The sequence below is a fragment of the Emys orbicularis genome, chromosome 8 (assembly GCF_028017835.1).
Source record: "Emys orbicularis isolate rEmyOrb1 chromosome 8, rEmyOrb1.hap1, whole genome shotgun sequence".
Classification (NCBI taxonomy): domain Eukaryota; kingdom Metazoa; phylum Chordata; order Testudines; family Emydidae; genus Emys; species Emys orbicularis.
The window spans coordinates 77,256,795-77,283,859 of NC_088690.1; the positions used below are offsets into that span (position 1 = coordinate 77,256,795).

The 27,065-nt window shown below is 43.9% G+C and overlaps 1 protein-coding gene across 1 annotated transcript in view; it reads left to right on the plus strand.

Moving 5' to 3' along the window:
• Nucleotides 1–27,065, plus strand: part of NRG2 (neuregulin 2) — a 293,910-nt gene that overhangs the window by 201,125 nt on the left and 65,720 nt on the right. Inside the window, exon 5 of the mRNA XM_065409469.1 lies at nucleotides 18,038–18,158. Within this exon, the coding sequence (XP_065265541.1) occupies nucleotides 18,038–18,158 (121 nt within the window). The remainder of the gene's footprint in view (nucleotides 1–18,037; nucleotides 18,159–27,065) is intronic.

The following is a 27,065-nucleotide window of genomic DNA, read 5'->3' on the forward strand; positions in this document are numbered from 1 at the left end:
GGAGGGGGGGACGGGCTGGGGGAAAGGAAGAGGAGACCGTGGCCACCGCCGGTCCAGCTGTGGGGGTGGATCATGGCCCTGCCAGAGGATACAGGGTTAAAGAGCTGCAAAAGTGTAACCATCCTCAGCACATGCCACCTTCCAAGGCTTCATCCCTATCCATCCCTGCAGCCCTGTGGAGCAGGTAAATAGAGCCCCATTTTGGGGGAATCTGAGGCAGAGAACAGGGACGTGACTTGCCCAAGGTCACCCGGGGAGCCATTGTCAGAGTCCTGCTTTGAACACAGGAGATTGAGGCTCCCAGTTCTGCACTGGCTCAGACCATTAGACCAGAGGCCTTCAAGCCCTGAGCTCTGCACCTGCCCACACAAGGTATTAATCTGGGATTCAGGGGCAGCACACTGCAAGTTTTCCGTGAAGAAACACGGCTGTCTCAAGCCCTTATGGCTACAAGGAGAATCTTCCAAAGGTGATGGGCATCTAGCCGACACAGTTCTGTCTGCCTGAGTCTGCAGCCAGCCTGGGACAACAGCTCTAGGAAATGCGGCAGTAACTGTTAAATCTAATTATGACACTGTCAGAGCCAGATTTTCATGTAACATGGGTGACCAGTTGTGTGGTGCACAACCACTGCAAGTGTGCGAGCAACTCAGGTTAAGTGCAGCTGAACCCTGGGCAGGCTGCAGCATCCAAGAGATTTTTGTTCTCCCACTGAATGACAGCAGATGCACCAGTAACTTTACTAGGTAGAAGTTTAGTGACCACATTAGGGCCATATCCTCCCCACTCCCAGCATTGGGCCAACTGCCCCTCATCATTCTCCTGATTGCTTGTATTGTTATTGATGGGAGATCTGCTGTGGATTGAGGTGTGTATATGGACCTGCCTTTGCAGGCTCAGTCCTGGCCCAGCATTCGAAATAAATTGCCCTGAGTTTCAGAAGTACTGAGAACCCTGGAGTTCCCACAGACATCGGGGGAACCGCAGGTGGTCAGCATCTCTGAAAATCAGACCCAGAATGACACTGATGCCTCTGCCCTGGGCCAGAGCTCTCTGAGTAAGGGGCTTCAGCAGCAATTGGCATGGGGCAGAGTAAAGCAACCAGGACGGTCATGACAGAGGCTGGAACACTGTCCTCGCCTCACACCTGTGGGGAAGATAGGCCTTCAGACATCCCCTCCCACCTGCATTGCACTTTCCAGCCCAGGAGCAAGGAACCATTTCACACCTTAGTGCTGGGGGAGCTGAAACCCAGAACGGGGAAGTAACTTGCCTGAAGTCATCCAGTGAGTTGGTGCCAGGGTGGAGAATAGAAGCCAGATCCCAACTCCCAGCTCTGTGCTCTGATCCCCAAAACAGCCCTTTCCAGATCCAGGGGGAGGGGCGCGGAGGGGCGACTCTAGCCACCTGCAGGAGACCCAAGGCCATTTATTTTCATTAAATATGTAGACTAAATAATGAAATTAATACATTTTCAAGCCGAACGTGTATTAATTCTAATGAACAATGCCACATTATGCAGTATTCATTTTTGAAAGTTTATAATACGCGATGCTCCGGGGCAAGGGGAGGGGGAGGGGGAACGCAAGGTGGAAGTTTCACCTAGGGTGCAAAATATCCTTGCACCGGCCTTGGTTTTAGCCATGCTTTAAGAGATGCAAACTCTTTCAGTGAATAGGTTTTATTTATATTGGTCAGATACATACTTTATTTTCTATTTTTCAGTTTGTTTTTTATTTTTTCCACAAGGATAAGTAGGAATATAGGAAAGCAAGAAAAAGTACCTTTGTAATACATGCACAGTATGGATAGTAGCAGGCAAATAGAATTGTACTCCATCACTGTATTTTTATCATACATTTCTAGAGAGCAAGGGCAGATTTACTGATATATTTCATTTGGCTGAAATGTTTTTATCGTTCATTTTTATTAGATTATTCCTTTCATGAAAAACATAGAACATTAAAAATAGAACTACAAAAGCTAGCCACCAAGCAAATCTATAAAAGCCTGATGTCTGTCAGATATATTTATTATACTGTCAATTCGTTCAGGAGTATAATGCTGTTTCTATAAATGAGTCCCTCTCCCTTTTCAAAGACATCCGACTAACCTAACACAAACAATACACTGGACATCCCATAATGATCTCATCTAAGCTGGCTTCAATGCTTAGAACTGTAGATCAAACAATTACAGTGCAGACTGCTGTACCTCTGTGGTGAAGATTTCAGGTTTTGGATTCATTGGGAATACTCCTGTGAGGAAAGTCAGTCTCACACTTAAGTTTGCAGGATCAGGGCTTTGTTTCAGCCCTTAAATCACCTTCTCTCCCTACCAATCTTTTGAGTGTGTTATTTCCAGAACCTAACAGCAAATCATTTATAGATGTAAATGATACGTTAAAAACAGTTACATGAAGATTACAAACCAAGGTGATACTACTTGTACATTTCCAAGAAATAATGACTATCTGCTGTGCCTTGCTGTTCACCTAGCGCCTGACTGTGTGACCAGATGTAGCCACATGGACCACTTCGCCCGTGGAACTAATATGTAGGATTGGGTCTTTTAAGGACTTGATCCTGCATTCCATACTTCTGGCTAGTGCAGTCAGGATCCTGTATCTGTTGTCATTATTAATATAATGTTATATGTGTGCATGGCCCGTGACAGATAAAGAAACTATAGTGTCTCTGCCTTGAAGAACATATAGTCCAAAGGCCTTACCTTGCTCCGAACACAAGTAGCTCTGTTGGGTTGGATTGCTAATGGGAGTGAAGTTTTCGGGATAATGCTGTAAATTAAGACGTGACATGACAAAAGAAGGTAAGAAATGCTGGGTTGGGGAAAGGTTGAGTTTATAGTGGTTACAATTTTAATGTGGATTCTTTCTGTTTGGAAGGATCCATCTTCTGGCTATTAAACTACCTACCAGTACCCACAGAAATTATCATTGTGGTGTACCGGTAGGCATATTATTAAGGTTTCCTAGTAGAAAACTAAGCAATTTCCCACCTTCCCACCCCAATGTTTTAAGAAAATAAAAGTCCACATGTATCTAGTTCTGCCCATGCATTTTATAGTAGGTAAAGTTTTCAAGTATATCAGGTAACAACATCTGGATACAATTTTATTAGGTTTCCTAATTAGAAAAGCAGTTTGTCTTTAAAAAGGGCTCATTTTCTTAGAGTCCATCCCCTTCTAATTTAATCCTGTGCTTATGCTAAATGCTGCATGAGCAACATCAGGCTAAGATGTGGCAAATTATGGCACCATAAACACAGGCTTCTCCAGCAGAATCTGCTGTCAGTTACACCAGTATAAATCCAGAGTAATGATGTGCTTCACTGGAGTCACTCTGGATTTACACTGGTTTAACGGAAAGCTGAATATTATGAATTCCCTGCAATATCAAGCAAAGGGAGAAAGCTTTTACGGGAGTTTTCCCTGTGTAACCAGTGGGGAAAATGGGCCTACACACTGTATTCCAACAAGAAAAAGAAAATCAGAAAACTGCTATGTAGATAAATTTTCACTCTGTTTGTCTTCTTTCTTTTCCACCCAAGCTTGCAGCTGTGTGAAAGTCTCCCTGTTTCGGTAAATGTCACCTCCACTTTGGAAATGATGGCACATTGTTATTTTGAAGCCGGGCTCTGTTTTTTCTTTATTATGGAGAGGTAGGAAACTCTCCATAATTAAGGCAGTAATTGGCTTTTTCCATTACAAGCTTTACTGTGAACCCCATCAAACCTCACCAAAATGAAACCACTCTACCTGAAATTTCTTATGTGGTCACTGAAGACCAGTGCCACATCTGTGTGTTTTAAAGTGTGTGGTAAGTGGAGAAGGTGTTTGTGAGGTGGCAATAGGTAAAATCAGAATTGCCTCACTCTTGTAAAATTATGATATATAAATTCTCCATGTTATATTAAAAAAAGTAAAAAATAAAAAAAAAGCTTAGCTTAGAACCTCTAAATGATCCTTACCTCAGGTTGGTGCCGTTCATTGTTTTGGGGAAGGTTTGTAGGTTGTTACCTGCACTTTTCAAACCTGTGAGAACTCCCAGGGGACTCCAGGGAGTTTATATGGTGCTTACTTGTGGATGTAAAGCCACAGCTCACCAGTAGGGAGCAGTGTATGGGGTGCTGCAGCCAGGCACTCCACTACTTTGCCCTTTGTTCAGCAATTCATGCTGGTGCGAAGGAAGCACCCGACTTTATGACTTGGCAGGTGAATTAGACCCAATGCTTGAGAAAGCAGAGGGAGATCTTGGCTACCGGTTGAGGCGTGCTGTACTTTTACGAATTCTAGTATATCTTTTTTGGGATAGCTCAGTGGTTTGAGCATTGGCCTACTAAACCCAGGGTTGTGAGTTCAATCCTTGAGGGGGCCACTTAGGGATCTGGGGCAAAATCAGTACTTGGTCCTGCTAGTGAAGGCAGGGGGCTGGACTTGATGACCTTTCAAGGTCCCTTCCAGTTCTAGGAAATAGGGTATCTCCATTAATTTAATTTAACCAGAACGGCACACAGTATTCAAAGTGTAGGTGTACCATGAATTTACACAGTGTCATCATGATATTTTCTGTCTTATTATCTATCCCTTTTCTAATGGTTCCTAACATTCTGTTAGCTTTTTTGACTGCCGCTGCACATTGAGAAGATGTTTTTCAGAGAACTATCCACAATTATCCTTTTCAGCAGTTCTACTGCCTAGGCAGTTATTTCCCATTTTGTAGCTGGGCATTTAATTTTCCCCGAAATGAAGTACTTTACACTTGTCTTTAAAGTCATAAAACTATCTGAGCTTCCTTATGCATCATCCTTTGTATTGCTTATTTCAGGGGTGTCTAGAGTTAGGGCTTTTAATCTGAGGCACAACAGGACCCAGACACCAAGATGCTATGTTGCAACTATAGATAGAATATGATCGGTCCTATAGGTATATTAAAGATGAATGGCTGGAAAATGTGACACCCGGAATGGTGTGTGAGAGAATGAAAAAAGTTATCCTTGAGATATATAAGGCAGTTTGTCTAGTGGCTAGAGCAGGGAACTATAACAGCAGAATGGACTGATTTAAATAAAATTTTAATAATGATTTAAAACAGCAAGCAGAAAACCTTGATTTGAATAATCAAATTTAATCTTATTTTGCATTTGTAATTTTTGATTTTTTCTAAAGAAAGTTTTTCTAAATATAACCTTTACACTAAATTTGGTGGTACTTTGTGCTGTCCAGAAGGACACATTATACCTAAATACATATATATAAATTATATAGCTTAACTTACATTTATTCAGATTCCTAATTTTTACTTTTTGTATTATGTTGAAAATAGTCAGAGACACATTTTGTATTTACTAGATGATGATTTGTGTCAAACTGTGTTGGAAATTGGAATTTAATTAAAAATTCACAAACAGCATTTTAAATTTTTTTAGCTAAATAAAACTAACAACTGTGCTGGATACATTAAAAAAAAGTTTATTAAAACATTTTGCATTTAAAACTGATTTTATTAAACAGAGGAAGTCTTCTCTGTAGTTAGTGAACTGAACTGATGGTTTCTGGTCACCGTGTCCTTCAAGATTTTAGAACTAGTAGAGCTCATCCTCTCACACCTCATTTTTATTCATAGACCAGAAGAGGAAAACAAGCTTTCCTTCTTTTACAACTCCCAACTGGTTTTTCAACTTTAAATGAACTAATCATTGGACCGAACTAGTTGAATAAACTGAATGGAGAAAATATTCTCTCTGCATCTGCACAAGAGGCTACTGCTGTCAAAAGCTGGGTTTAGTGCTTCAGCAAAGTCTGGTGCTGGTGGCTTCGCCAGTGACTTCTGCTAATTCAGTCCACAGACTTTCTTTAGAACATTGGCAACAAACACGTACCGTTGGAATATTATTATTTTATTAAATTTAAAAGATTTTAATAGATTATAGTAAATGTAGGCCTTATTATGGGTTATTTAAAATTTAAATAGGTTTGTTTTTAAAAAGAAAATCTATTGAATTGAAATTTAAAAATCCAGTTTAAATACAAACATTTTTTTTTTGTTATCTTAGAAAAACTTCTTTTTAAATCAATCCTGACTGGGAGTCAGGAGAGCTGGGTTCTATTTCCAGCTCTGCCACTGGACTGTTGTGACCCTCTCTGGACTTCAGTTTCCTCATCTAATAATGCACTTTAAGATGGCTGGAGAAAATAGGGTTGTCCACTGTCTAATCACACAAACCCGAACACCCTTGGCCCGCCCCTTCCCCAAGGCCACATCCCTTCTCTGAGGCCCCGCCCCTGCTCACTCCAGCCGCCCTCCCTCAGTTGCTCGCTCTCTCCCACCCTCACTTCACTTTCACTGGGCGGGGTAAGAGGGTTGGGGTGTGGGAGGGGGTGCGGGCTCTGGGCTGGGGGGTGGAGCTGAGGGGTTTGGAGTGTGGGAGGGGGTTCTGGGCTGAGCCTGGGGCAGGGGGTTGGGGTCTGGGAGGGAGTGAGGGGTGTGGGCTCTGGGAGGGAGTTTATGTGTGGGAGGGGGCTCAGGACTGGGGCAGGTGGTTGGGGTGTGGGAGGAGGTTCGGGGTGTGGGCTCTGGAAGGGAGTTTGGGTGCAGGAGGTGGCTGGGGCAGGGATTTGGGGAGCAGAAGGGAGTTTGGGTGCGGGAGGGGGCTCAGGGCAGGGGGTTTGGGTGCAGGAGAAGGTGCGGGAGGGAGTTTGGGTGCGGAAGGGGGCTCTGGACTGAGCCTGGGGCAAGGTGTTGGGGTGCAGGAAGGGGTGAGGGGTACAGGCTCCGGGAGGGAGTTTGGGTGTGGGAGAGGGCTCAGGGCTGGGGCAGGGGGTTGGGGTGTGGGAGGAGGTTTGGGGTACAGGCTCCAGCTAGGTGGCCCTTACCTTGGGTGGCTCCCAGAAGTGATGGCATGTCCAGCAGCGTCCTAGGCTCAGGGGCAGCCAGGCAGCACTGCACATTGTCCCTGCCTGCAGGCACCACCCCCACAACTCCCACTGGCAGTGGTTCCCCATTCCCAGCCAATGGGAGCTGAGGAGTCAGCGCTCGGTGCGGGGGAATTGCGCAGAGACCCCCTGGCCATGCCTCTGCCTAGCAACCGCAGGGATATGCTGGCTGCTTCTGGGAGCCGCGCGGCATCAGGGCAGGTAGGGAGCCTGCCTTAGCCCTGCTACGCCACAGGACTTTTAGTGGCCTAAAATCTCCCAAATTGGCTTCAGTAGCCTCCGGGAGATTGAGTCCGATTCCAGGAGACTCCTGGCCAAACCGGGAGGGTTGGCAACCCTAGGAAGAAAGCATCTATAGAAGTGTAAAGTTGTTGGTGGTATTATAGGGATTCAAGAAGATGGATGCTGTGATGCTGGCAGGTGCTTTTTGGGGCCCGGATGGCAGAGGAGAAAATAAATCGGACAACCTTGTGAGCTTCAAGAGATCATTTGAGAGATTCTTCTTGATCCTTGACAAAAATACAGAATATTGCAGCTGCAAGCAGTTGAAACAGGCCGTTTCACTGAAACAGGCAGCCAGGTTATGTGGGTTAAGAAACATTTACAATCCCTTCTCTTAAGAAGCCTTAATGGCATAAAATGGACTGAAGTTGTGACTGTTCTGCATTATCTGTTGTTTCAAGTGAAGTGTCCTGCGTTCTGTTGTGGGCGCCTGTGCCTACACTATGATCCAGGGGCATGGGTCCCCTGCTTGTGTACACATACAGGTGCTAGCTTGCGTGGAGTGAGCATGGCTATAAATAGCAGCGTATCCATAGTGACACGGGTAGCGGACGCAGGGCTGAGCCGGTCCAAATACAAATGCACCTGAAAACCATGGTGCGCACGCAGCATGGCTCAGCTGCGCCTCTGGTGCCACTGCCTGTGCTACTGCACCTTCACTACTATTTATACTCGTGCTAGCTCTCATTGAGCTTCCACAAGTATGTGTGCACGGGCAGCAGCATCAGGGCCTTAGCTCGTTGTGCAGACGTAGCCTGTGTTGCACTGGCGCGTACTTAAATAAACCTGGCTGTCCCTCTGTTGTGCCCTCAAGACCCTTTCGCAAACAAGATGAGGACATTTTAGCGAGCAACATTTTACTGACGATCTAAATGTTGGGATATACCCAGATCAATAAAAATGCAGGCACAGAAATCGTCCCCATCAACTGTCAGCCTAGTGCAGTCTGCTCTGACTCTCATGGTTTGATTTAAGAGGATCAGAAACATTCACAATACTTCAAATAGCAAAACCCCAATGTTAAGGATCAGTTCAGACGTTAAAGCGATACCCTTTTGACGGTATTGCAGTGCCAGTTATAAGACAGCCTTAGACTGAGAAGATGGTAAATATCAGCATAGAAACCCATGCTCTGCTACATCAGTATAAATTCATTGTCACTTCATGGACATCAGTGAGTTAATCCAGAATTACACCAGTGTAATTAAGAGGATAATTTGGCCCAGAGACCTCACTGTACTTCATCTCTGATGGAGGGTTGGGCAAACTAGTTTGAAAGGAACCTCAGATTCTGTGTTTTATCAGTAAGTACATTAGGCATATACAGAGCAAGTGATTTGTATACACTCTCAAACCAGCTGAATTCATCTGTCAAACCTAATGTCTAAATATTGAGAGTGTGAAGTGTCTGTACTCTATGAACCCAGCGTTCAGTGTTATTTAAAACAAAAAAAAAAGTGGTGAAAAGCAGGTCTTAACTGGCACGGTTCTCTTGCTCTGATAAACAGTAGCTGTGGTTCATAAAAAATAAAATACAATTTATAGTCTAAGCTGCATTAATTAACCCTTTGGAGACTACAGATATAGTATCTCTATGACCTCCTAAGCATTAATTTGGTTAGCAGCATGCTGAAAATCAGTGATCATAGGGTTAAATCACATCTGATGTAGGAGCTATAACATTCTTTCTCAAGTTCCTGTGCATGCGGATCCCACTTATGGTTGTGCTCGCATCCTCTGCGCTGCAGTGTGGAAGGTTTTTCTTTTGCAGAGTCCCCTAGGGGTTGCACATGTCACATGCTCTTGCGCACCCCTTCTTAAAAGCAGGGAGACCCCAACTGCCATCCAGTTCCGACAGAGTGTTGGAAATTCTCTGTGTCCCTCTTAATTAGATAGCTATAGTGTAGGATGGATGGACAGCTAGCTTTCACTTCATTAGATTTTTTTGTTTTCTGGCCTGCTGGCAAAAAGAAAAAAAAAGTAGGTAGTAGTGGTGGAGGACTTTTGGGGCTGCTATGTCTTAGTCATGCTTAACGGGTTTTAAATCTCATTTGTCGAACAGAAGGGTAAATATTCAAGGAGAGCCGTATAATGTCTATGTGTGAGTTTTTTAGGCATTTGAGAAAAACACACTGGAGTCCAGAGTGTCCTCAAGATTTTCCTCATGGAGAAATCCATGAGAGCAACTTCGAAGAGATTCTGAAAGAACAGGGAACAACCTCTGTTCCTCGAATGCACCAGAGATTAGGGAAATCACCCGGAGTTTTAGGGGTTCAAAGAGATCTTTCAGATCTGAAAGGACCTTGCCTCAGCAAGCTAAGGTCATTTGGAGACCAGATTTATTCAATTCCTTTCAGGTCAGTGTCTAGAATTACTGTATCAGGCAATGCTGGCTACATATAACTACATGCAATGGGGCAGAATCGCAGACTATTATGATAAACTCCCTGCAGAGTTAGAAGAATGTACTTCCATTTGCACTGAAGGAATGTTGATTGCAAAAAATTTCTGCAAGCAGCTTTGGACTCAGTGGATGTGATCTATGGCAACTGGAACTGTCGTCATGAGAAGGCTCTTGGCTTTCTGTATTGGGCCTGCCTAGGGAGGGCCAGACTATACTAGTGGGACCTCCCTTTCAATGGTCAAGATCTTTTTAGTGGTAAGACAGATGACACATTGCATTCTCTAAAGGACTCTAGAGCCATATTAAGGTTGTTTGGTCTCCTCACTCTGTCCTTCAGAAGAAAGCAGTATAGACCTCAAGCTTCTACCAAACAGAGTCCTCAACCTGCCGCTTCGACCTGTTTCTTCCATCAGAGACCTTTTGATCAAGGAAGAGAGAGATCAAGATTCCAGAAGAGGAAATTGTTTGATCCATCTAATATCTTGGCACCATCTGCTCATCCTCAAAAGAAGCACTTTTGATGCTATGGTTGAGGATACATATACAATCTACTTGAATTTATTCCCCCGTCCCTCCCCCCCCATCTTTTTTTAAAGGATTGAGCTGGAATAACCATGGACCAGTGGGTTCTCCAGGTCATCCAGGAGGGTTATATTATAGAATTCCACACCATTCCAGACATATTTCCAAGAATGTGCCAGTTAATTTCAGATCTGAGGACTCATCCTCAGAACCATGTAAAAGTCTCCCTAAAACTATTAGGCGACATGGCCTCTTGTACTTATCTAACCCCTTTCTCAAGGCTCAGAATGAGACCTCTGCCGTCCTGGATTAAATGGGTGTTTTGGTCGAGTGTCCACCCTATAGGGATAAGAATAAATAAAGATAGTACAGCCAGTCCATAGAGTCCCTGAACACAAGCAATATGTCCTGGGAACTCCATTTCAGACTCTAAATCCTACCAAGATTCCCATCACCGACGTATCCCAATAGGGGTGGCGTTCTCATCTAGATCAATTTCAAATGCACAGTGTTTGTTCTATAAAGGACTCCTTGAATCATATTAATGTACTGGAGCTAAGAATGATTTGCTTAGCATTCAGGTCTTTCCTTCCACTACTACAGGGTTCAAGTGCTGTGGGCAGTTGCACAGTGATTGTCTAATATTAAACAAACAAGGACAGGCAAGTTCAGACCCTCTTTATCAAGAAGCCATAATGCTGTGGAAATGGTGCATTTAGTATCACATCAAGATTATCGCACTTCATCTACCAGGACAGGCCAGTGTCTGTGCTTCATCTGGACCCTGCATCTTTGGACTTGACAGTGTGGAAGATTTTTGGTGAATATCCAAGTATAAGGAACGTTCATTGTAGGTACAAACAGTCTTTTTGGAGAACAGTAAACTTTCTACTAGAAAAAACATACATGGCAAAATGAAAGAGATTTTAAGCTGGGGTGAAGACAAGAGGATGTGTTCCTACCTGTTCTTCTATTCCACTCATTCTGGATTACCTTTTATTTAAAACAGTTTGGTTTGTCTTTAAGTTCCATTAATATACATTTAGCATTTTTGGCTTGTCACCCACCAATTACAGGTTTGTCTGTCCTTTCTCATCTAACAGTTGTCAGATTCCTAAAAGGTTTGAATCTCACGTTTCCCCCAGCTAGAAATATACCTTCCTGATGAGACTTGAATTTAGTGCTTTCGGCTCTAATGGAACTGCTTTTTGAACCATTATCACCTTTTTCTAGTCAACACTTACCTATGAAAGCTGCTTTTTAGTGGCTATTACTTCTGCCCGCAGTTAGCAAAATCCAAGCTCTCATCTCCTCCTCCCACCCCCACCCCGGTACACTGTTTTTCATACTGACAGAGTCAAATTTAGACCTCACCCTAAATTCATACCAAAGGTGGTGTCGGACTTTCATATTAATCTATATATTCAATTACTGGTTTTCTTTCCTAGACCTCATGCATCTGACATGCAGAGTATGAAGTTTTGATTCCGGAGGAGAAAAGCCCTCCTTTACTACCTAAATACAATGAGACCATTTAGGAAGACCCTTAGGTTGTTTGTAGGCTATGGTAGAAGAACTATTGGCAGCCCTCTCTTGACTGAAAGACTGTCGAGAGAGGGCTGTATTAGAACTGTTGTGAGCTGTATTAGAACTGACTATGAGGTCAGTAAACTGAAACTTCCTTTGAACATCTTGGCTCATTTTCCTTCAACAGCATGCTGCAGTAGGGTTCCGTTGATGGAAACACATAGGGCAGCTACATGGTTACCAGTTCATGCATTTACTAGGCATTACTCATTGGAGGCTTCCTCAAGAGTTAATGCTCAAGTTGGAAGAGCCAGTCCTTCAATCTTTGTTCAGAGAAACTCCGTATCTCCCTCCTCCAAAGAGTCGAACGGCTTGCCAATCACCATGAGTGGAATCCACATGGACAGGAACTCGTAGAAGAAAGAGCGGTTACTTGACTGTGATCCTTGGGCATTTGGATCCCATGACCCACCCTCTATCCCCACAGCTCGGAGTCTTATCACTGAGCCTTTGGGTGGTGAAGGATGTGGCTGGCGGTTGGGGTTGCCCCACTCTTTATGCTTTCAGGAGGGGAAGCTTGAGAGCACGCAGAGCGCATGTGTGACCCTTAGGGGACATTGCCAGAGAAAAAGCTTCCAAATTCCTGTGCAGAGGGTGTGAGGTATTTGAACATCTCAAATAATCAGTGACTGTAGGTTAAGCAACCATTCTTTTTCCTGCACAATTGTTAGCTGCTTTTTCAAGCATGTAGTTTGTGCAAGGGGAAACTGGTAGTACCATGCTTAAGTCAATATGTGAGCAAGCAAACAATTGATTTTTCAATTCGGGGGCCAAACCAAAAATTCTGAAAAAAAAATTGATTTGTATCTAACCAAAACTGAATGTTTTTTTTTCTCGAGGAAATGAAAAATTGGGGAAAAAAGGGTCAAAATGAAATATTTTGAATGTTGATTCGAATTGACATTTCATTCTCAAATGTTTCAAAACAACATTTTTGAAATGGTTCATTTTAATATTTTCAAAATGGGACATTTTGATTTTTTTTTCTTTTTTTTGTAGCCAAAACTATTTGTCGAGTTTGATCCAAATTTGCAAATAGTTTCAGTGCCCCCAAAAGTGCACATTTTTGGGCTAATTTACTATTGCCCCCCCCCCAAATCACCCCTCTCTAGTCAGTATTCTTACTTTAGAGCAGAGACAATTTTTGATTCTCTTACACTACATTCAGGAGTAGCAGATTTGGATTCCTAGATAATTCAATAAATAGAGCTCTGTTCATATATGTCCAAAATATGACAATTTGAGCTGGGCAGGAAATGGTTTCCCAGCCCACAAATGCTTTTGAGAGTTCAAAATTTTTTACCATCCCCAATTGGGATGAAAAGCTGAAATCTCAAAAAATTTCATGAACCAAAAACCAGGTGAATTAAAATGTTTTTTGCTTTTCCATTTCAAGGTTTTTCTTTGTAATCATTTGTCATTCTAATTATTTAATTGAAAATTTCCCAACCAGCTCCAGCCACAATGTTCTGTTTGCTATATAATGCTATTTTTTAAATTAAACCCTGAATATGTATATTTGATGTTGTTCTTATTGACGGGGCAAATAATAGCACTGGTAAAAGCTGGTCTCTAGCTCTTTCCAAATCTCATCTGAAAATACATCCTTCCTCCCCGCTGCCCTGCCACCTCTTCATTTCCCTCTCCTTTCATTGCTGGCTTTGTATCTAAATGGAGATTTCTTGGGGCAGATGGGGAGGGTGCTGCCTGCGTTGCTTTGAATCAGATATATTACTGCTGTCAGTCGGCTCAAAGTGGTGCTTTGTGTCCATTTTGCCTGCGTGTGTTCAGATCTCACCTGCCTGCTGGCGAAGGCGTTCACTTGTATTGATTTTTCATGCTTTCGTTTCACCACTTTTTTCTGTAATTGACATTACGACTCCATGGAGCATTTTGGGACGCAGTTCATATGTGAATGGTGCTGCTGTGTAAACCTTCTCCTATCCCCTTATTTTAACGGAAGCATCCGACCACCTGAATTGCAGCCACTACTGCCATAAATTGTTCCCTCCATTATTCAGACTTCCAGTTATCTGAATACTTTTGATGTCTCACAAAGCATTTTGGATAAAGAGGGTTGTACCGTGTACCAAATAAGGGCTTTATCCTGTGAAGTGAATCAATAGGAGTTAGGGGTGCTCCGCTCCTGGGGGATCAGGCCTGAAAGTTGTATTGTGCTGTATGGTCCATCAGAGTGGAATGGTTCTGGAATTTCCTTTCTGGATCATCTGGTGTAATTGTGAGGTGTTCAGAACAGAGTTTGAAAAAGAATTTAATGGGGAAACACTCATGGCTACAAATAATCTAATTTCTGCACTTGGACGTGTTTCTGCTCTCTTTGAAATTAGTGGCAAAACTCCCTTTGACTTCAATAGTTTTACATAACCACTCATCAAATGGCCCAAGATGACCGGAGATATAAATACACACATGTCTAATCTAATGTATTTGCTTGTAAATCTGTGAATTATCCTGCCAGGTCAGAATGTGACAGAAATGCGATTCTCATTTAAGGAGGAGATATCCTACCAACCTAAATTCCCCCTACATTTTCAGTTGGCTAAGTTATTCCTCACACTGACAACTCAGTTAATTGTTCTGTACTGTGGTGTGTGCTGCTGAACAGATGCTACATTTTCCTCCAGAAGTGGCTGCATTTCAGAGGTAGATGAAGTGATGCCAGTGAATAGCACTGTGTGTATATCAGTTTTATTGGGATCTTTAGCATAATGCAAACATAAAACATGATTTTTAAAAAATTAACAAGGCAGTGTTAGAAAAACTACCTAATTATGCATTTTTCAGACAGGAATAGCTCTAGTAAAAGATCTGCTTCTTAGTTGCACAATATGCAACTTTTAACCAATTATGAAAGATCTATTTTATTTCTGTTTCATTTTGTTTAAAGAACAGTGTATATTTAAAATCAGATTAAAATCACATGAAATCCATGTTAGAGTCCATGTTGTACCCTATTCTAAGGGCACTATCTGAATTTTCCATATCTTTTGACCCTTCCTTAATGCTATATATATAAACTCTGCCTTTTTATATTGAGTGATATATGTGCTTTCTACTGTAGGTGGCTATGGATTCTGTGCTTCATTATTATTTCCCTCTCTCTGTTCTTCACCCTCTTTGTTTACTATGGAACGCTTACTCCAGAGTATATACTTTCCCTGTATGATTTATGATGTCTGACTTTGCCAAAAGAGTGCCATGGAGCTGCTTGCTAATAATTGACAAATGACTTGGTTGTGCAGACTGATGGCCTTGTTCTGCCTTTTGCCCTGTAGGTTTGTACCAAGGTTTTGGGAGAAGGCTGCTCAGACCTGACTCAACTGCTCTAGTTTTAGTTTGAAAGGAGATGTCTGAGTTCTACCATTTGTGACTCGGTAGATGGAACTCTTTCTTCTGCATCAGAACTGAACCAATGTCCCTTCTTTGGGCTAGGGGCGATGTGCTGCCACAGGAGCCCTCTCCTAGATGTGACATAAAATGTACAGAGTGGTGACTTTAAAAATTCCAAAGTGATTTGGACACACAATTCTCATTAATTTTAATGGGAATGGGGCATCAAATTCCCCAAAGCAGCTTGGAAAATCTGTCATAGTCACTAAAGATCCCATGGCATTTTTTCAACAGCAAGATTAACCCCAGAGTCGTAGCCGAATGACATCCTGCCTCCCTTAGAACCATTATTTGTTTTAATTTATATACAGTGCTCGTTGCTCTCTGTTCTAAACTGCTTGGTTCTAAAGAGCTGCTATGTTGCACCCTAGAGTTGACTGCATTTCTCTGATTGGTGAAGTGATTCCTCTGTATAATAACAAACAAACAAACAAACAAAAACCAACCAACCAACCAAACAAAAAAACACAAAACCACCTTTGGGATGAATGGAGCTGTCTGCTGGAAAACATACAGGTTATGGTTAAGAAAAAGTTGAAGGAAGCCAACTTGAAAAGCAGCCCTTATGAGATGTGCAGTGTAGAAATAGCATTGCTGAGAGCATAGCCCAAGCAGTGCGGTGGCACTGCTCAGCACAGCTGACAAATGATTCGTGTTGCCTAAGCGAATAGCAAACAATGGGTGTCAAAATGCACCACTTCATTATATATAATTGAGAAAGTAAAATGTGAGGGTAATAGTCTGGGTCACAGGCGGCTGAGGCAGTGGATCTGATCAGCTTAATGAGCACAGAGAGAGAGAGAGACTCCATACAAAGCCGGATCCACCAGCAGGGGTCCTTGTAGAAGTAAGAGTTGCAGAACAAACCATTTAAGTTGTTCTTGTGCTAGGCTTACATTTGTGAAAACATCCCACCTATTTGAGGGGATCACCAAAACGGCAGGATTTGGGGAGTCCGCTGTTACTTGTAGCTGTTGTGTTGGCTCACCTCATATCCCCTGGGGGTGAAGTCAGGAAGTAGGAATATGAGGTCTTTTGCCACTGGGTTGTTGTCAGATGTTTGGCTCCATGCGTGTGTTCTTTCTGCGTGTGCACCAACTGACCAATAAGCTCACAAGACTTGGTTTAGTAGTGAAGGCACCCGGCCAGGTTTATTGCTAATGCTGGAATGCCCCGGCTCAATGGTTACAGGTCACGCTAACACATATATGCCTGTGACAATGGACAGCTCAGTCAGTGGCGGGATTTTCCACTGTCCCCGAGGCCAGACGATAGCTTAAAGCAAGGTAGCCCAACATTTATAGACGGAGACAAACAATCTGGGATTAAATAATTTACGTATCACCTTGTGTGTTTCATGACATGTTTGTTACCTCCCCTTGTTCTTTCCTCCTGATGTTTCAGACAACATTCCTATTCACCACCTGTCTTTGTACTTTTACTCCTGATGTTTCAGACAAAATATCACTATTCATCTCTTTTGTCAAACCATTGTATTGTATGCTAGGTTGGGGTGTTCTTGTGCTGGCCTGCTGGAATGTGTTTACATACTCAGTGTGTTTTAGCCATGCTAGCAATACTGTTGCTGAGTTTGTGTACACTGACTTGCAGGCAAGCAGCTGCTTTTGACAGGGCCTGACTGTTGCTCACAGCATAACTTTTGCTGACTTTGGTTCAGGCCTCAGGCCCATGCTTCAGGCTCTCTTTCTACTACACGGGTCACTGACTTCAATCCAGCCCATGGGATTAGTTACCACCTGATGGCTGCTTGGTGACCTATTGGAAAAGAGCTGGAGATTCCAGTTCAACCCTTATGGAAAGTGCTATAAAATGAAACAGACAACAATAACCGTTTGGTGAGTTTTTTCACTATCTCTAGAAATCAACAGAGAATTCGATTCCTTCTGTAGAATTTTTTAGGACAGTTAAAAAGGCAACAAGAAATACCGTATTCTCTACTACATTCTGTAGGGGTTTGCAGTAATTTCTGAGAGAATCTCACTAAGTTGCTGTAGAACACTGTTGGTTTCACCTTTCTTTAATTTTAGAGGACTTTTCCATGTGGGAATTCCCAGCTGGGAGAAGTATCCCTAACACAGAAAGCATCAACACTACCTTTTTTGGTAGTCTCATTAGAGAAGCCAAAGCTGAATGACCACGAATACTGATTATCGTTCCATCAATAGAGGCCGCCCCTCTAGGGCAGAGTTCAGGTAGATTTGTGGGCTTGTACTGCCACTGTGCTGTCCCTTTTCTGGGAACAAATGGTGGCCGTCAGTTTCTAGGCCATGGAGAACTACTTTGTTATGGAATCACAGAGAGCCACCAAATAACGACTGTGTCATCCCACACACTGCATTATGATTGGATACTGATCCAGTGCACATACAGCCATTCAGGGCATCAGCATCATATCACAGCTACTTTGTGACTCTGCAACTTAATGCAACACATTCTCTCTCTGTTCTTCGTCTGTGACCTCCTCTCTGGCTGATGAGGGGGAAAGATTGGGTGTGAGGGTGGGTGTGCATTTCTTCATCTCATTTGCCCTCCCGGGTTGATGAGGAGTGAGGAAACAATTTTTTTTCTTACTCCTCGTCTCTGGTTCCTGGCTGCTGGAAGGGATGTTTGCACAGAACTCTCACCCCATCCCCTCACACTTTGTATGCAAGGGGTAATGCTGTGATTGGAGCATGAAGGGTGTCACTCAAGCCCCACAGACTCCATGAGAGCTGCGTGTAGGTCTAAAGCCACAGCTTGAGGATTGTTGCTCCTGGGGCTTCTGCTCAGGCAACCAAATCAACTGAAACCCACTTAAGGGAGAAGACTTGCAAAGCAAAGGAAGTAACGGTATATCCTCTTGTGTCTTTCTTGCAGTAACGACCACACTCTCCTCCTGGTCAGGACACGCCAGAAAATGCAACGAAACAGCCAAATCCTATTGCGTCAACGGCGGGGTGTGCTACTACATCGAGGGGATCAATCAGCTGTCTTGCAAGTGAGTGAGGGTCGTGCTTATTTCGACACACAAGTAGCCTGGAATGGAATCGGGGATGGTTGTGCGATTGCAGAAGGAGTGATGTCTCTTGGAAGGTTCCCTGGCGATTGTGCTGGTTAAGCTGCGCAGATTTAGCAAAAGGGTGTTTTTTGATGGCGTTGCCTTATCCCTAGGGCCCTTCCAAATTCACAGCTGTGAAAAATGTGTCACAGAGCATAAAATAAGCCCTCCCCTGTGAAATCTAGCTATTGGATGGAAGAGAGAGGGGCAGGGCTGGAGGTGCCCCAGCCAGGGGCTCCTACCATTCCCCTGGCTCCAGCTGCTAGTCCCCAGACTGGGAAGAAACAGGACTAGCTCTTCCCCTGCACAGCTGCAGAGCTTCCCGAAGAAGGGAGAGGTACCCACAGGTGGGTCTGATCTCCTCCCCGCCCCAAAAAAGCAGCTGTACAGGGGAAGAGCAAGTCCTGTCCCTCCCCAGCTCAGCGGGGACTAGCATCTAGGAGCCCTTAGATGGGGCACTTCCAGCAGCAGGAGGGAGATCAGACCCACCTCCGGGAACCTCTTGTGGCCGCAGGAAGTTCGCAAAAGTGAGGGTGGCAATCCCGTGACTCCACCCCCTTTTGGGTTGGGACCCCCAGGGTTACAACACTGTGAAATTTCAGGTGTAAACCTTTGAAAATGTGAAATTGATTAATTTTCAAATCCTATGGCTGTGAAATTGACCAGAATGGACTGTGAATTTGGTAGGGCCCTACTTATCCCCAAGTACCATATGTCACTTCTATTGAAACTTCCTTTAAGGATACGATTATGCTGGAAGTTTGAAAAGATGTTTTCTCTCTTCCCCCTTCCCTTACGGCTGCAGGGAAGGGTGGGATCTGCATTTCCCTGTGCAACTCTCCCCAACCTAGGTCAAGGTTCAGCATCAGAGTCACCATCCTCCCCGTTAAGAATGGATGGGGCCTTCCTTGGAGCATGCAAATCTCGCTCTCACTTCTCAACCAGAGGGGACCCTGATGAGTGACTCAAAGCCCTCTCCCCTCCCCCTCTCCCTTAGGGGCCTTCTCGTCCCTCCCACAGCCCGGTAGGCTAAAGAATGAGGCTTGTGAGTGAGTCTCCCATGTGACATTTAGAACTCTAGCGCCATACCAAACTTGGTTTATAAAAGGGCTTCTTGGGCATCAGTGAAAGGGAATCAAGTGTTGTGTTTACTGTGTTCCTTTTTATATTAGGACCAACAAAAAGCTCAGGGAGCCATACTAAGTCATCAATAGACATGGAATTTCCTTGAGAGGGTGGAGGGAAAGTGCACGGTATAGGGGATTGGTAATCTGCCATGAGAGCCTTTCACCTCTAGATCACTGTCTCAAACCTAGACAAGGCCAGCAGTAACCCAAAGCTAATACCATCTCGTGGCTTCACATTGGCAGCCTATGTGAAACATGGGTTGAGGGGCTCAGTCTAACGGCCAGCATCAGAAGTCTGCACCGCAGAAATAACCAAGACAGTCCGCAATCTAAGCAGACAGGCATAGAACAGAAGAGGCCTTGGAGATTAAACTGCCCTCACCCTTTGAAGTGGTCTCAAAGTTGAGGACCACCCGCAAGGCAGGGAGTGGGAGGTTTGCTCTTCTATTGAGTATGCTGAATCAACTCTGTGCATGAGTTCTGTAGAAGACTAAGTCTCCATGGCTTTCTATCCAGCCCCCGCTACGTTGTAACATGAAGTAAACATGGCAATTGCTCAGATCTGTTTCAGTCAGGGATAGGCCAACAAGTTTGGCTTCAAGTAAGTACTTGAACTGACTAAACTACAAACTATTTTGGAAGGTCAACAAAGTTTGGTTAAGTTTTTGTGTGTGTTTATTTCTACCATATTTTGCATGCTTTGGCACTCCTTTGTTTGGCAGGGATCACAAGCAAAGAGCTGATATTCATCCAAAGAGCCTGTTTTCCCCATATTTATGACCCTGCGGTGAAAAGCTTGGATGCATACTTGATCCAGTGAGCTCAAATCTTTCCATGTGAGCAAAGCACCAATAGCCCTTATATATCATGGGCTTGATTTTCAGAGGTGCCAAGTGCCTTCAGCTCCCACTGACTTCAGCTGGAATTGTGTGGGCTCAGCACCTCATAATATCAGGCCCTTTTAGCCTTAGCATTCCCTGGAGGAAATGCAGGAGAAGCCGTAAAATGCCTTACAAGATTGTTGTGCAGCAACAATATTCTGGATCAGGTTTGGAAATGCAGTGTAACAATAGTCTGTCTTGTCACGGGATATAGAGATTGGCCCCAACCACAAGGCTGGATCCAAACACCCCTCAAACATTGAGAAAGTTCAGCTCCGTGGCTGGATCCAAGGGTTGTGGCTTGGAACTACATCTGAACAATGAGCTGAGCCAGTATCTTAGATCTGAATGCCCTCCTGCTTTGGGAAAGCTTGAATCCAGATCTGAATTTGGCAAATTGGGCCTATTTCTATTTTTATATGGAGGGAAATACATATTGAAACTTACGAGACAGTTCTCTGCATCCGCAGCTTGCTTAACTTTACAGGCCAGATCCTTAGCTGGTATAAATTGGCATAGCTTGTTTCATCGCAGTGATGCTATACCCGCTTTCATCAGCTGTGAATCTGGCTCAAAATCAATATGCAGCTGTTATGACTGAACACATTTTATTGTTTATGAACTACATCCATGACATGCCCATCTGAGGTGATCTTCTGGCTCGTGGTATGTTGCCAGTTTGGACTTTAATGGTGCCAGTTTGGGCACCCTGAAAGTCCCCTTTGGAAGGAGGGGAACAAGATTTTTCCCCCTCTTCACATCACTGGTGCAGGAGCAGTGCAGAGGAAAGCTTTACTGGTCTGAAAGCATTTGGACTGGTCTTGCCAAAGCGGTCCTAGCCTAGTCATGAAAGAGCACATCTTACAATTAGGACATTGTGATTGCTGTCTCATGGAGTTTTTTTCATAACTTGAATTCCATCATGATTTTAGCAGCCGAAGCCTCATGAACCACTAGAAATAGACATAAATACTACAGAGATGATCCCATTTAAAAGCTGCAGTTTTTGTTTTCAGATGGTATGATGCATTGGTTTGCATCTCTAATGAGTCTCAACTTATTGGCTGCTAAAAGTGTGCTGGGATTGAAGGGTGTGGGGGTGGGGGGAGGGGAAAGCAAAGCACTGATCAGAATGAAGTGATTTCTAAGGTCCAAAATATCACTGTTCACCTGCCAGAGCTTGAAAAGAAAGCCCTGTACCACTGGAACCCCAGGTTTCCTACACTGTAACACCTTCATTTCTGGTCCTGATGTCCTCAGAGATACTGGGCATTAAATCTGCTACTGGTCCCTTGGTCTAGCAGGGATTTTTAAACACTGATCAGGGACTGAATATGACAAGTTTTGGGTTTCAGGCCAGTGTCATTTACAGTCCCTGGGGAATTGGAGGCACAACCACTAGCTCTCTAGTAACTAGTGTGACATTTGAATTTATACATATGCATTGAATTTCAGATAGTTTAACTCCAGAACATTTTATTTTTTCTTGTAAAATGAGGCATTCTTAGTATAGGTGGTTGGTGACTGACAGACAAAAGACTTCCACTACAGAATAGCAAAAGATTAGACTACGGAGCAGATACTTTCAGAACGTGCTTGTATGCTGACTATCAAGACAGTCTGATTAGCTGCAGAAATGTGGAAAGCTGGTTCCAGGTGAGGGAGAAAATAACAAGTTCAGAGAAGAATTCAGAAAGGGGAGGTGGGATGGGGGTGAGGGGAGGAATAAATGGTTTGATCCATACTTCTTAGCCTTTCCACACTACATTATGGGTCCTGTCCCTGTCCCAAAATCCACCCCCATCTCTACAGAAACGGAGTTGTAGGGCATTGGTCCTTTCATTGTGCAGCCTGTTAAAATACTTTTGAATCACAGCAGACTGTTTATGACACTTAAAATGTAAAAATTAAAATTGCCTAACATTAAAAAATGCACCAGAATCAAAACCCCAGATGGGAAAACACAAAGACTTTAGAGTGGTAAATGTTGTGGATTGGGCCCGCCTCTCCAGAAAACATACCAGGCAATGCAGTGAAAACAGTGTTGATAAAAACCTCGTTTCAAACCCGGTCTTTGTTCCTCTTTATCACTGGCAATGAATCCAATGTTTGGATTCTAAGACCTTCTTCTGGGCTGTATTATTTTCCCTTAGCAGTCCGGAAAGCAGATTCTGGCTCCTACACCAGCATGGTGTTATCAGCTTTTTCAATATTCCCTGTCTGAGATTCAACAGTCAGGAAATATGACTTGGGAACATTCCGCTTGTCCACCATGTGTTTTTATCTCCTTAGTCACCTTACTGGAACATATTTAATTATTTAGAGTGGTCCACAAACACAGGAGAGTCTTTCTGTGGATGTTATCTCTGCAAAAGAGCCAGTAGGCATCTGAAATTAATTCCTCTCCTGAAGTGGCTTCATGCCTGAGATGGTGCAGATATTTTCCATATGAAAGAGAGAGTGGCCCATGTTTTTGATTGAACTTTTGTAGCAGGGTCATCAGCAAATTGTTCCTTCCAGCCACCAAAAACCTGGGGAGGAAAATGCAGTGAAATTTTTGCCTGGAAAACCACATTTCAGTACAGTTCAACATTGGGGGGGGGGGGGGGGGGCGGGGGGACGACCTAGACTTCGGTTACTGGAAATACATGCCCTGGAATTTCTAATCTGTGGCAGACCTCTCCATAGATTTTTGAGTCTTTGCAGAGTGTTTGCATAATTTAGGCTTTCATGTAAATAAATAAATAAATAAAAACATCTACACATTTTGGTTGCAAAGAAAACCTGCTTATGCCCCAGGCAGTGCTGCCATCCTGAATCTGCAAACAGACCACCTGAAATTAAACCTTAGAGAGGTGTGACAGGCCCCAGGTATATTGCAGCCTGTAGGCATATAAACTAAAAAGGACTATAGCACTATATATATATATATATATATATATACAATTGACCCAACAGCACTAATAAAATGAAGAGCCTCTGACCCTGGGGGAAGTGAGGGTGGGAAGAATCATAGTTCAAGTCCCAGATGGTCCTGCTAGGAAAAGTCTTAGAAATGGGCCTTATAGCTTCCCCCAAAGGTAAAAATAATCCTCAAACTCAATTCCAGAGTCCTTAAGAACACCAGCAGTCTGTCAGACAAATCTCCAGCCTCAGCTAGAGGATCCCAGTACACATCAGCTGCTGGGCTGGAACATGGTGATGGGCCCTGATCACTGGGTATGGATGAGCTGTGCTTAGCTGAGTACATGAGAGGGGAGAGGTCAAAGGTGGCTGTGCACCATTCATGCACTCCCGTGGTCTTGGGGACAGCCATGGGGCACTTCAGCTCCTTGGCACAAGCTAGAGCAGCCTTAGGGCTGCTCAAATTGATGTTGGCTAGCAGATCCTTAGACTCCATTGCACCACTTGGGGATCACCAATGCACAATAGTGCACCACCCATGCTCTCTTACCCTTTAGGATTGCCAACTTGGTAATAATTGAAGACCAGACACTCCAGCAGGAGTGTCGGAACCTGCCCCGCCCTGCCTCTTCTCCCTGAGGCCCCACCCCTGCCCTGACTATTCCCTCACAAAGCCCCACCCCTGCCCTGCCTCTTCACATGAGGCCCCACCCTGCCTCTCCCCCCCCGAGGCCACGCACTCCATCCATGCCTCTTCCCTCCTGTCACTCGCTGCTTTTCCCCTCCCACCTCGCCACCCGGGTCAGGAGGGACTCGCCTGTGGAGCTGGGGCTGGGAGCTGCAGCCGCCCAATGCAGATAGGCTGTGGCCCTGGCTGAGCGGGGGCTGCAGCGGGTGATGACCCACCGCCTCCCCCGCCCACAGGAACCAGACATTGGGTGTCCGGTCAGTAGATCTGACCGGACGCTGTCGGATCCCCTTTTTGACCAGACTTTCTGGTCAAAAACTGGGCAACAGGCAACTCTATTACCTTTCCATGTACTGGCATGCACCCTCTGCTGTGGGTTGGAGGGTTACACTAAGCCAGGATTCCCCTACAGTGGAGTACTCAGCTGCCCAGTTAAGGCAGTTTTATGACCTTTCAACATCATCAATACAGTTGTGCAAATAACCAATTTTGCAGTTTGGTGGCCTGACTGAAAGATTGAAAAACAAACAAACAAAAAACTTGTTTCAGGTTGACCTAAAATGAAATGTAAAAACAAATGTTTTGGGAACCAAACAAGTTGATTGAATTTCGTGTTGGGTTGAACAAAATATTTTGTTTTGCTTTTGTGTAAAATTTAAAAAAAGTTGTTTCTAAGGGAAAGGTGGTTGCTAAACAAAACGTTTTGCCTTTTTTGCATTTTTTCATCTGAAGCAATTCATTGAATTTGATACAGATGCACTAAATGTTTTGATCAACCTGAATCTGCATTTTTTTGGCAAGGAAATAATTTAATCCAATAATCCAATTTTTTTTTTACCCAGCTCTAGTTAGCAGTGTTGTAGAAAGGGACTGTAACATGGGCGAGGACCTGGTGCTCAGCTTCTAAATTACATGGGACCAGAAGCCATCAATTGCTTTACAGAACCAAAATTATGAAAGATAATTTTTTCAAGAATCAGCTTGCAAGATTTAAAGATGCCAATAAATGAACATTCTAACCCTTGTTTTGGCCCTCAGCATAGGATTATGGGAGAGGAAAGGTCTAGAGGTTTGGACAATCAGAAGCTGAAAATGAAAGATGTCAGAGGTGGGGAAAGATTTTAAAAAGAGGGAAGTGTGTGACATAAATAGTCAATATGATTGAAAACTACTCAAAAATGTACTCAAATAATTTGCTAAAAAAACAAGCATTTTCCATGTTTTATGAGTCAGGTTGCTTCAAAATTCCACAGATTCCCATTTATATTTTCCTAATAAATCCACACACTATGGGAGAAAAAAATCCACAGAATTTTGCAACATTTCATGGACACCCCCAGCCCTTATGCATAGTACCACCTTTGCTGTGTCAAGCTGATATTTTGCATCCAAGGTCTCCCCACCATCACAGCTGCCTCGCTTAGCATCTACAGTTCATCTTCTTCACAGTGTCAGGATCAATGGAGTGCTTCTCAATCAACTTAATAATGTGACTGGGACAAGAAAATGATAAGTTGTGCTCTGCTGGGAAAGTGACATGAGCCTCCTTTAGTTAGTCTTCGCTCAAGTGCTCCCCTTTCTCTGCAATCGCTGATTTGTTTCTTTCCCAGCACCCTGTTCTGTATTCTGCTGCTGCTTCTCCAACAATTCCTACCTCAGAGCTTCAGGAGCAACTAATATTTTATTTATATTTTATTTATTTTTGATTTATTAAGTGTTCCTCTCAATATTCCTGAGTGCAGGGTCAGATTTATAAAATCCACAATGACACAGTTATAGCTACAACATCCTCCCTCCTCCCCAGGCGTGCAAATTATGGTGCAAACAACATGCCATTTATTTTTCATTATTCCCCTATTTTAAAAAGCTTCAATCATCCCATCGGGGGGAGGGGGGCAGAGGCAATGCCATGTGATGTAGCTGACCAGTCACATACCACAAACAACAAGCAGTGAAAAGGTGAAGTGACCAGGTTGCAAACAGTCAATAAGGTGATAGTTGACATGCACGGCAAGAACAATAAATACATTGGCAGAGTTCAGGGTCTGTTTGTGAACAATTTGCAAACAGATAGAAGGGCTAAATTATTTGGATAATTTATTTGCAATGAATAATTCGGCCAGCTATAGAATTCAGTCTCTTTCCTACTCTGTGCATGGCCTCTCTGCTGACCAGGGGGCCAGTAGTCCTAGCAGTGGTGGTTTGGTTATGGAATCCTAGAAACATAGGGCTGGAAGGAACCTTCAGAGGAGACCGGCTCCAGCCCCCGGAGCTGAGGCAGGACCAAGGATGCCTAGAGTGGACATATATACATATGTGGACACACATCCACTAGGAACAAGACTGATGCCCACTGCCTCATATCACATAGGTCACCAAATAGCCATTGGATGCTAATCTGGGCTGGGTAGAAACTGGTGAGCTAGAGGTGAAAATCCCCATCTCCCATGCCAAATCCCTTAGCCAGCCAGTCCTGGTCTGTCTACCACGCAAACAGTCAACAGTAAGATGAAATGTCGCTGTGTCCAGGCTGATTTGGGGCAGTTACACTTTTCGGTTCTTTTGCTGAGGTTCCTGACGCTGCGGGGTGTGTTCTGCTCCCCACCCGTCCCGTCGTGCTCCCGGGGAACCTGGTTAATGAGCAGCAGATTCTGTAAAACCCTTTTTAAGAAACAGCCTGGAACTCTACCCTGCTGCAGCTGAAGCCAATGGGAGCTGTGCCGTTGTCTTCAGTGGGCATGGAAGTGGGCCAGCTGCAGTTCGGCCCTTACTGTACAGCGGGTGCCTGGATAAGGCCTTGGCATTTGCTCGCACTGCTTCCTCCTCTTCTTGGCGGCTGTTTTGTGGAGCACAGCCTGTCGGTGCGCTCAGTGCATGATTCTCTGGGACTGGTTGGGGGATAATGACAGAACAATGCTCTTTTTCAGCCCTCTGCACAACTAAGCAGCATGCCTGAAACAATTCTCCATTCACTTGTTTAAGTGCCAGGTGTCCTTTTGCTACATTTTCTCCATATCCTCGTAAATTAAACCACCTTCATTTTCATGCTCTTCTTAGTGACAGATTACGTTCTATTCTGAGGAGTTTCCCAACTGGGTATTGTGATCTTAATTAAAGAAACAATGCAGAGAGCAAAGGGAATGTGCCAGTTGTTAGAGGCTGATATCACCTGAAAGTGGGCAGGTAAAACTGACACACAGGGCTGGTCTGCACTGGGAACTTCCATCGCCATAGCTACATCTCTCAG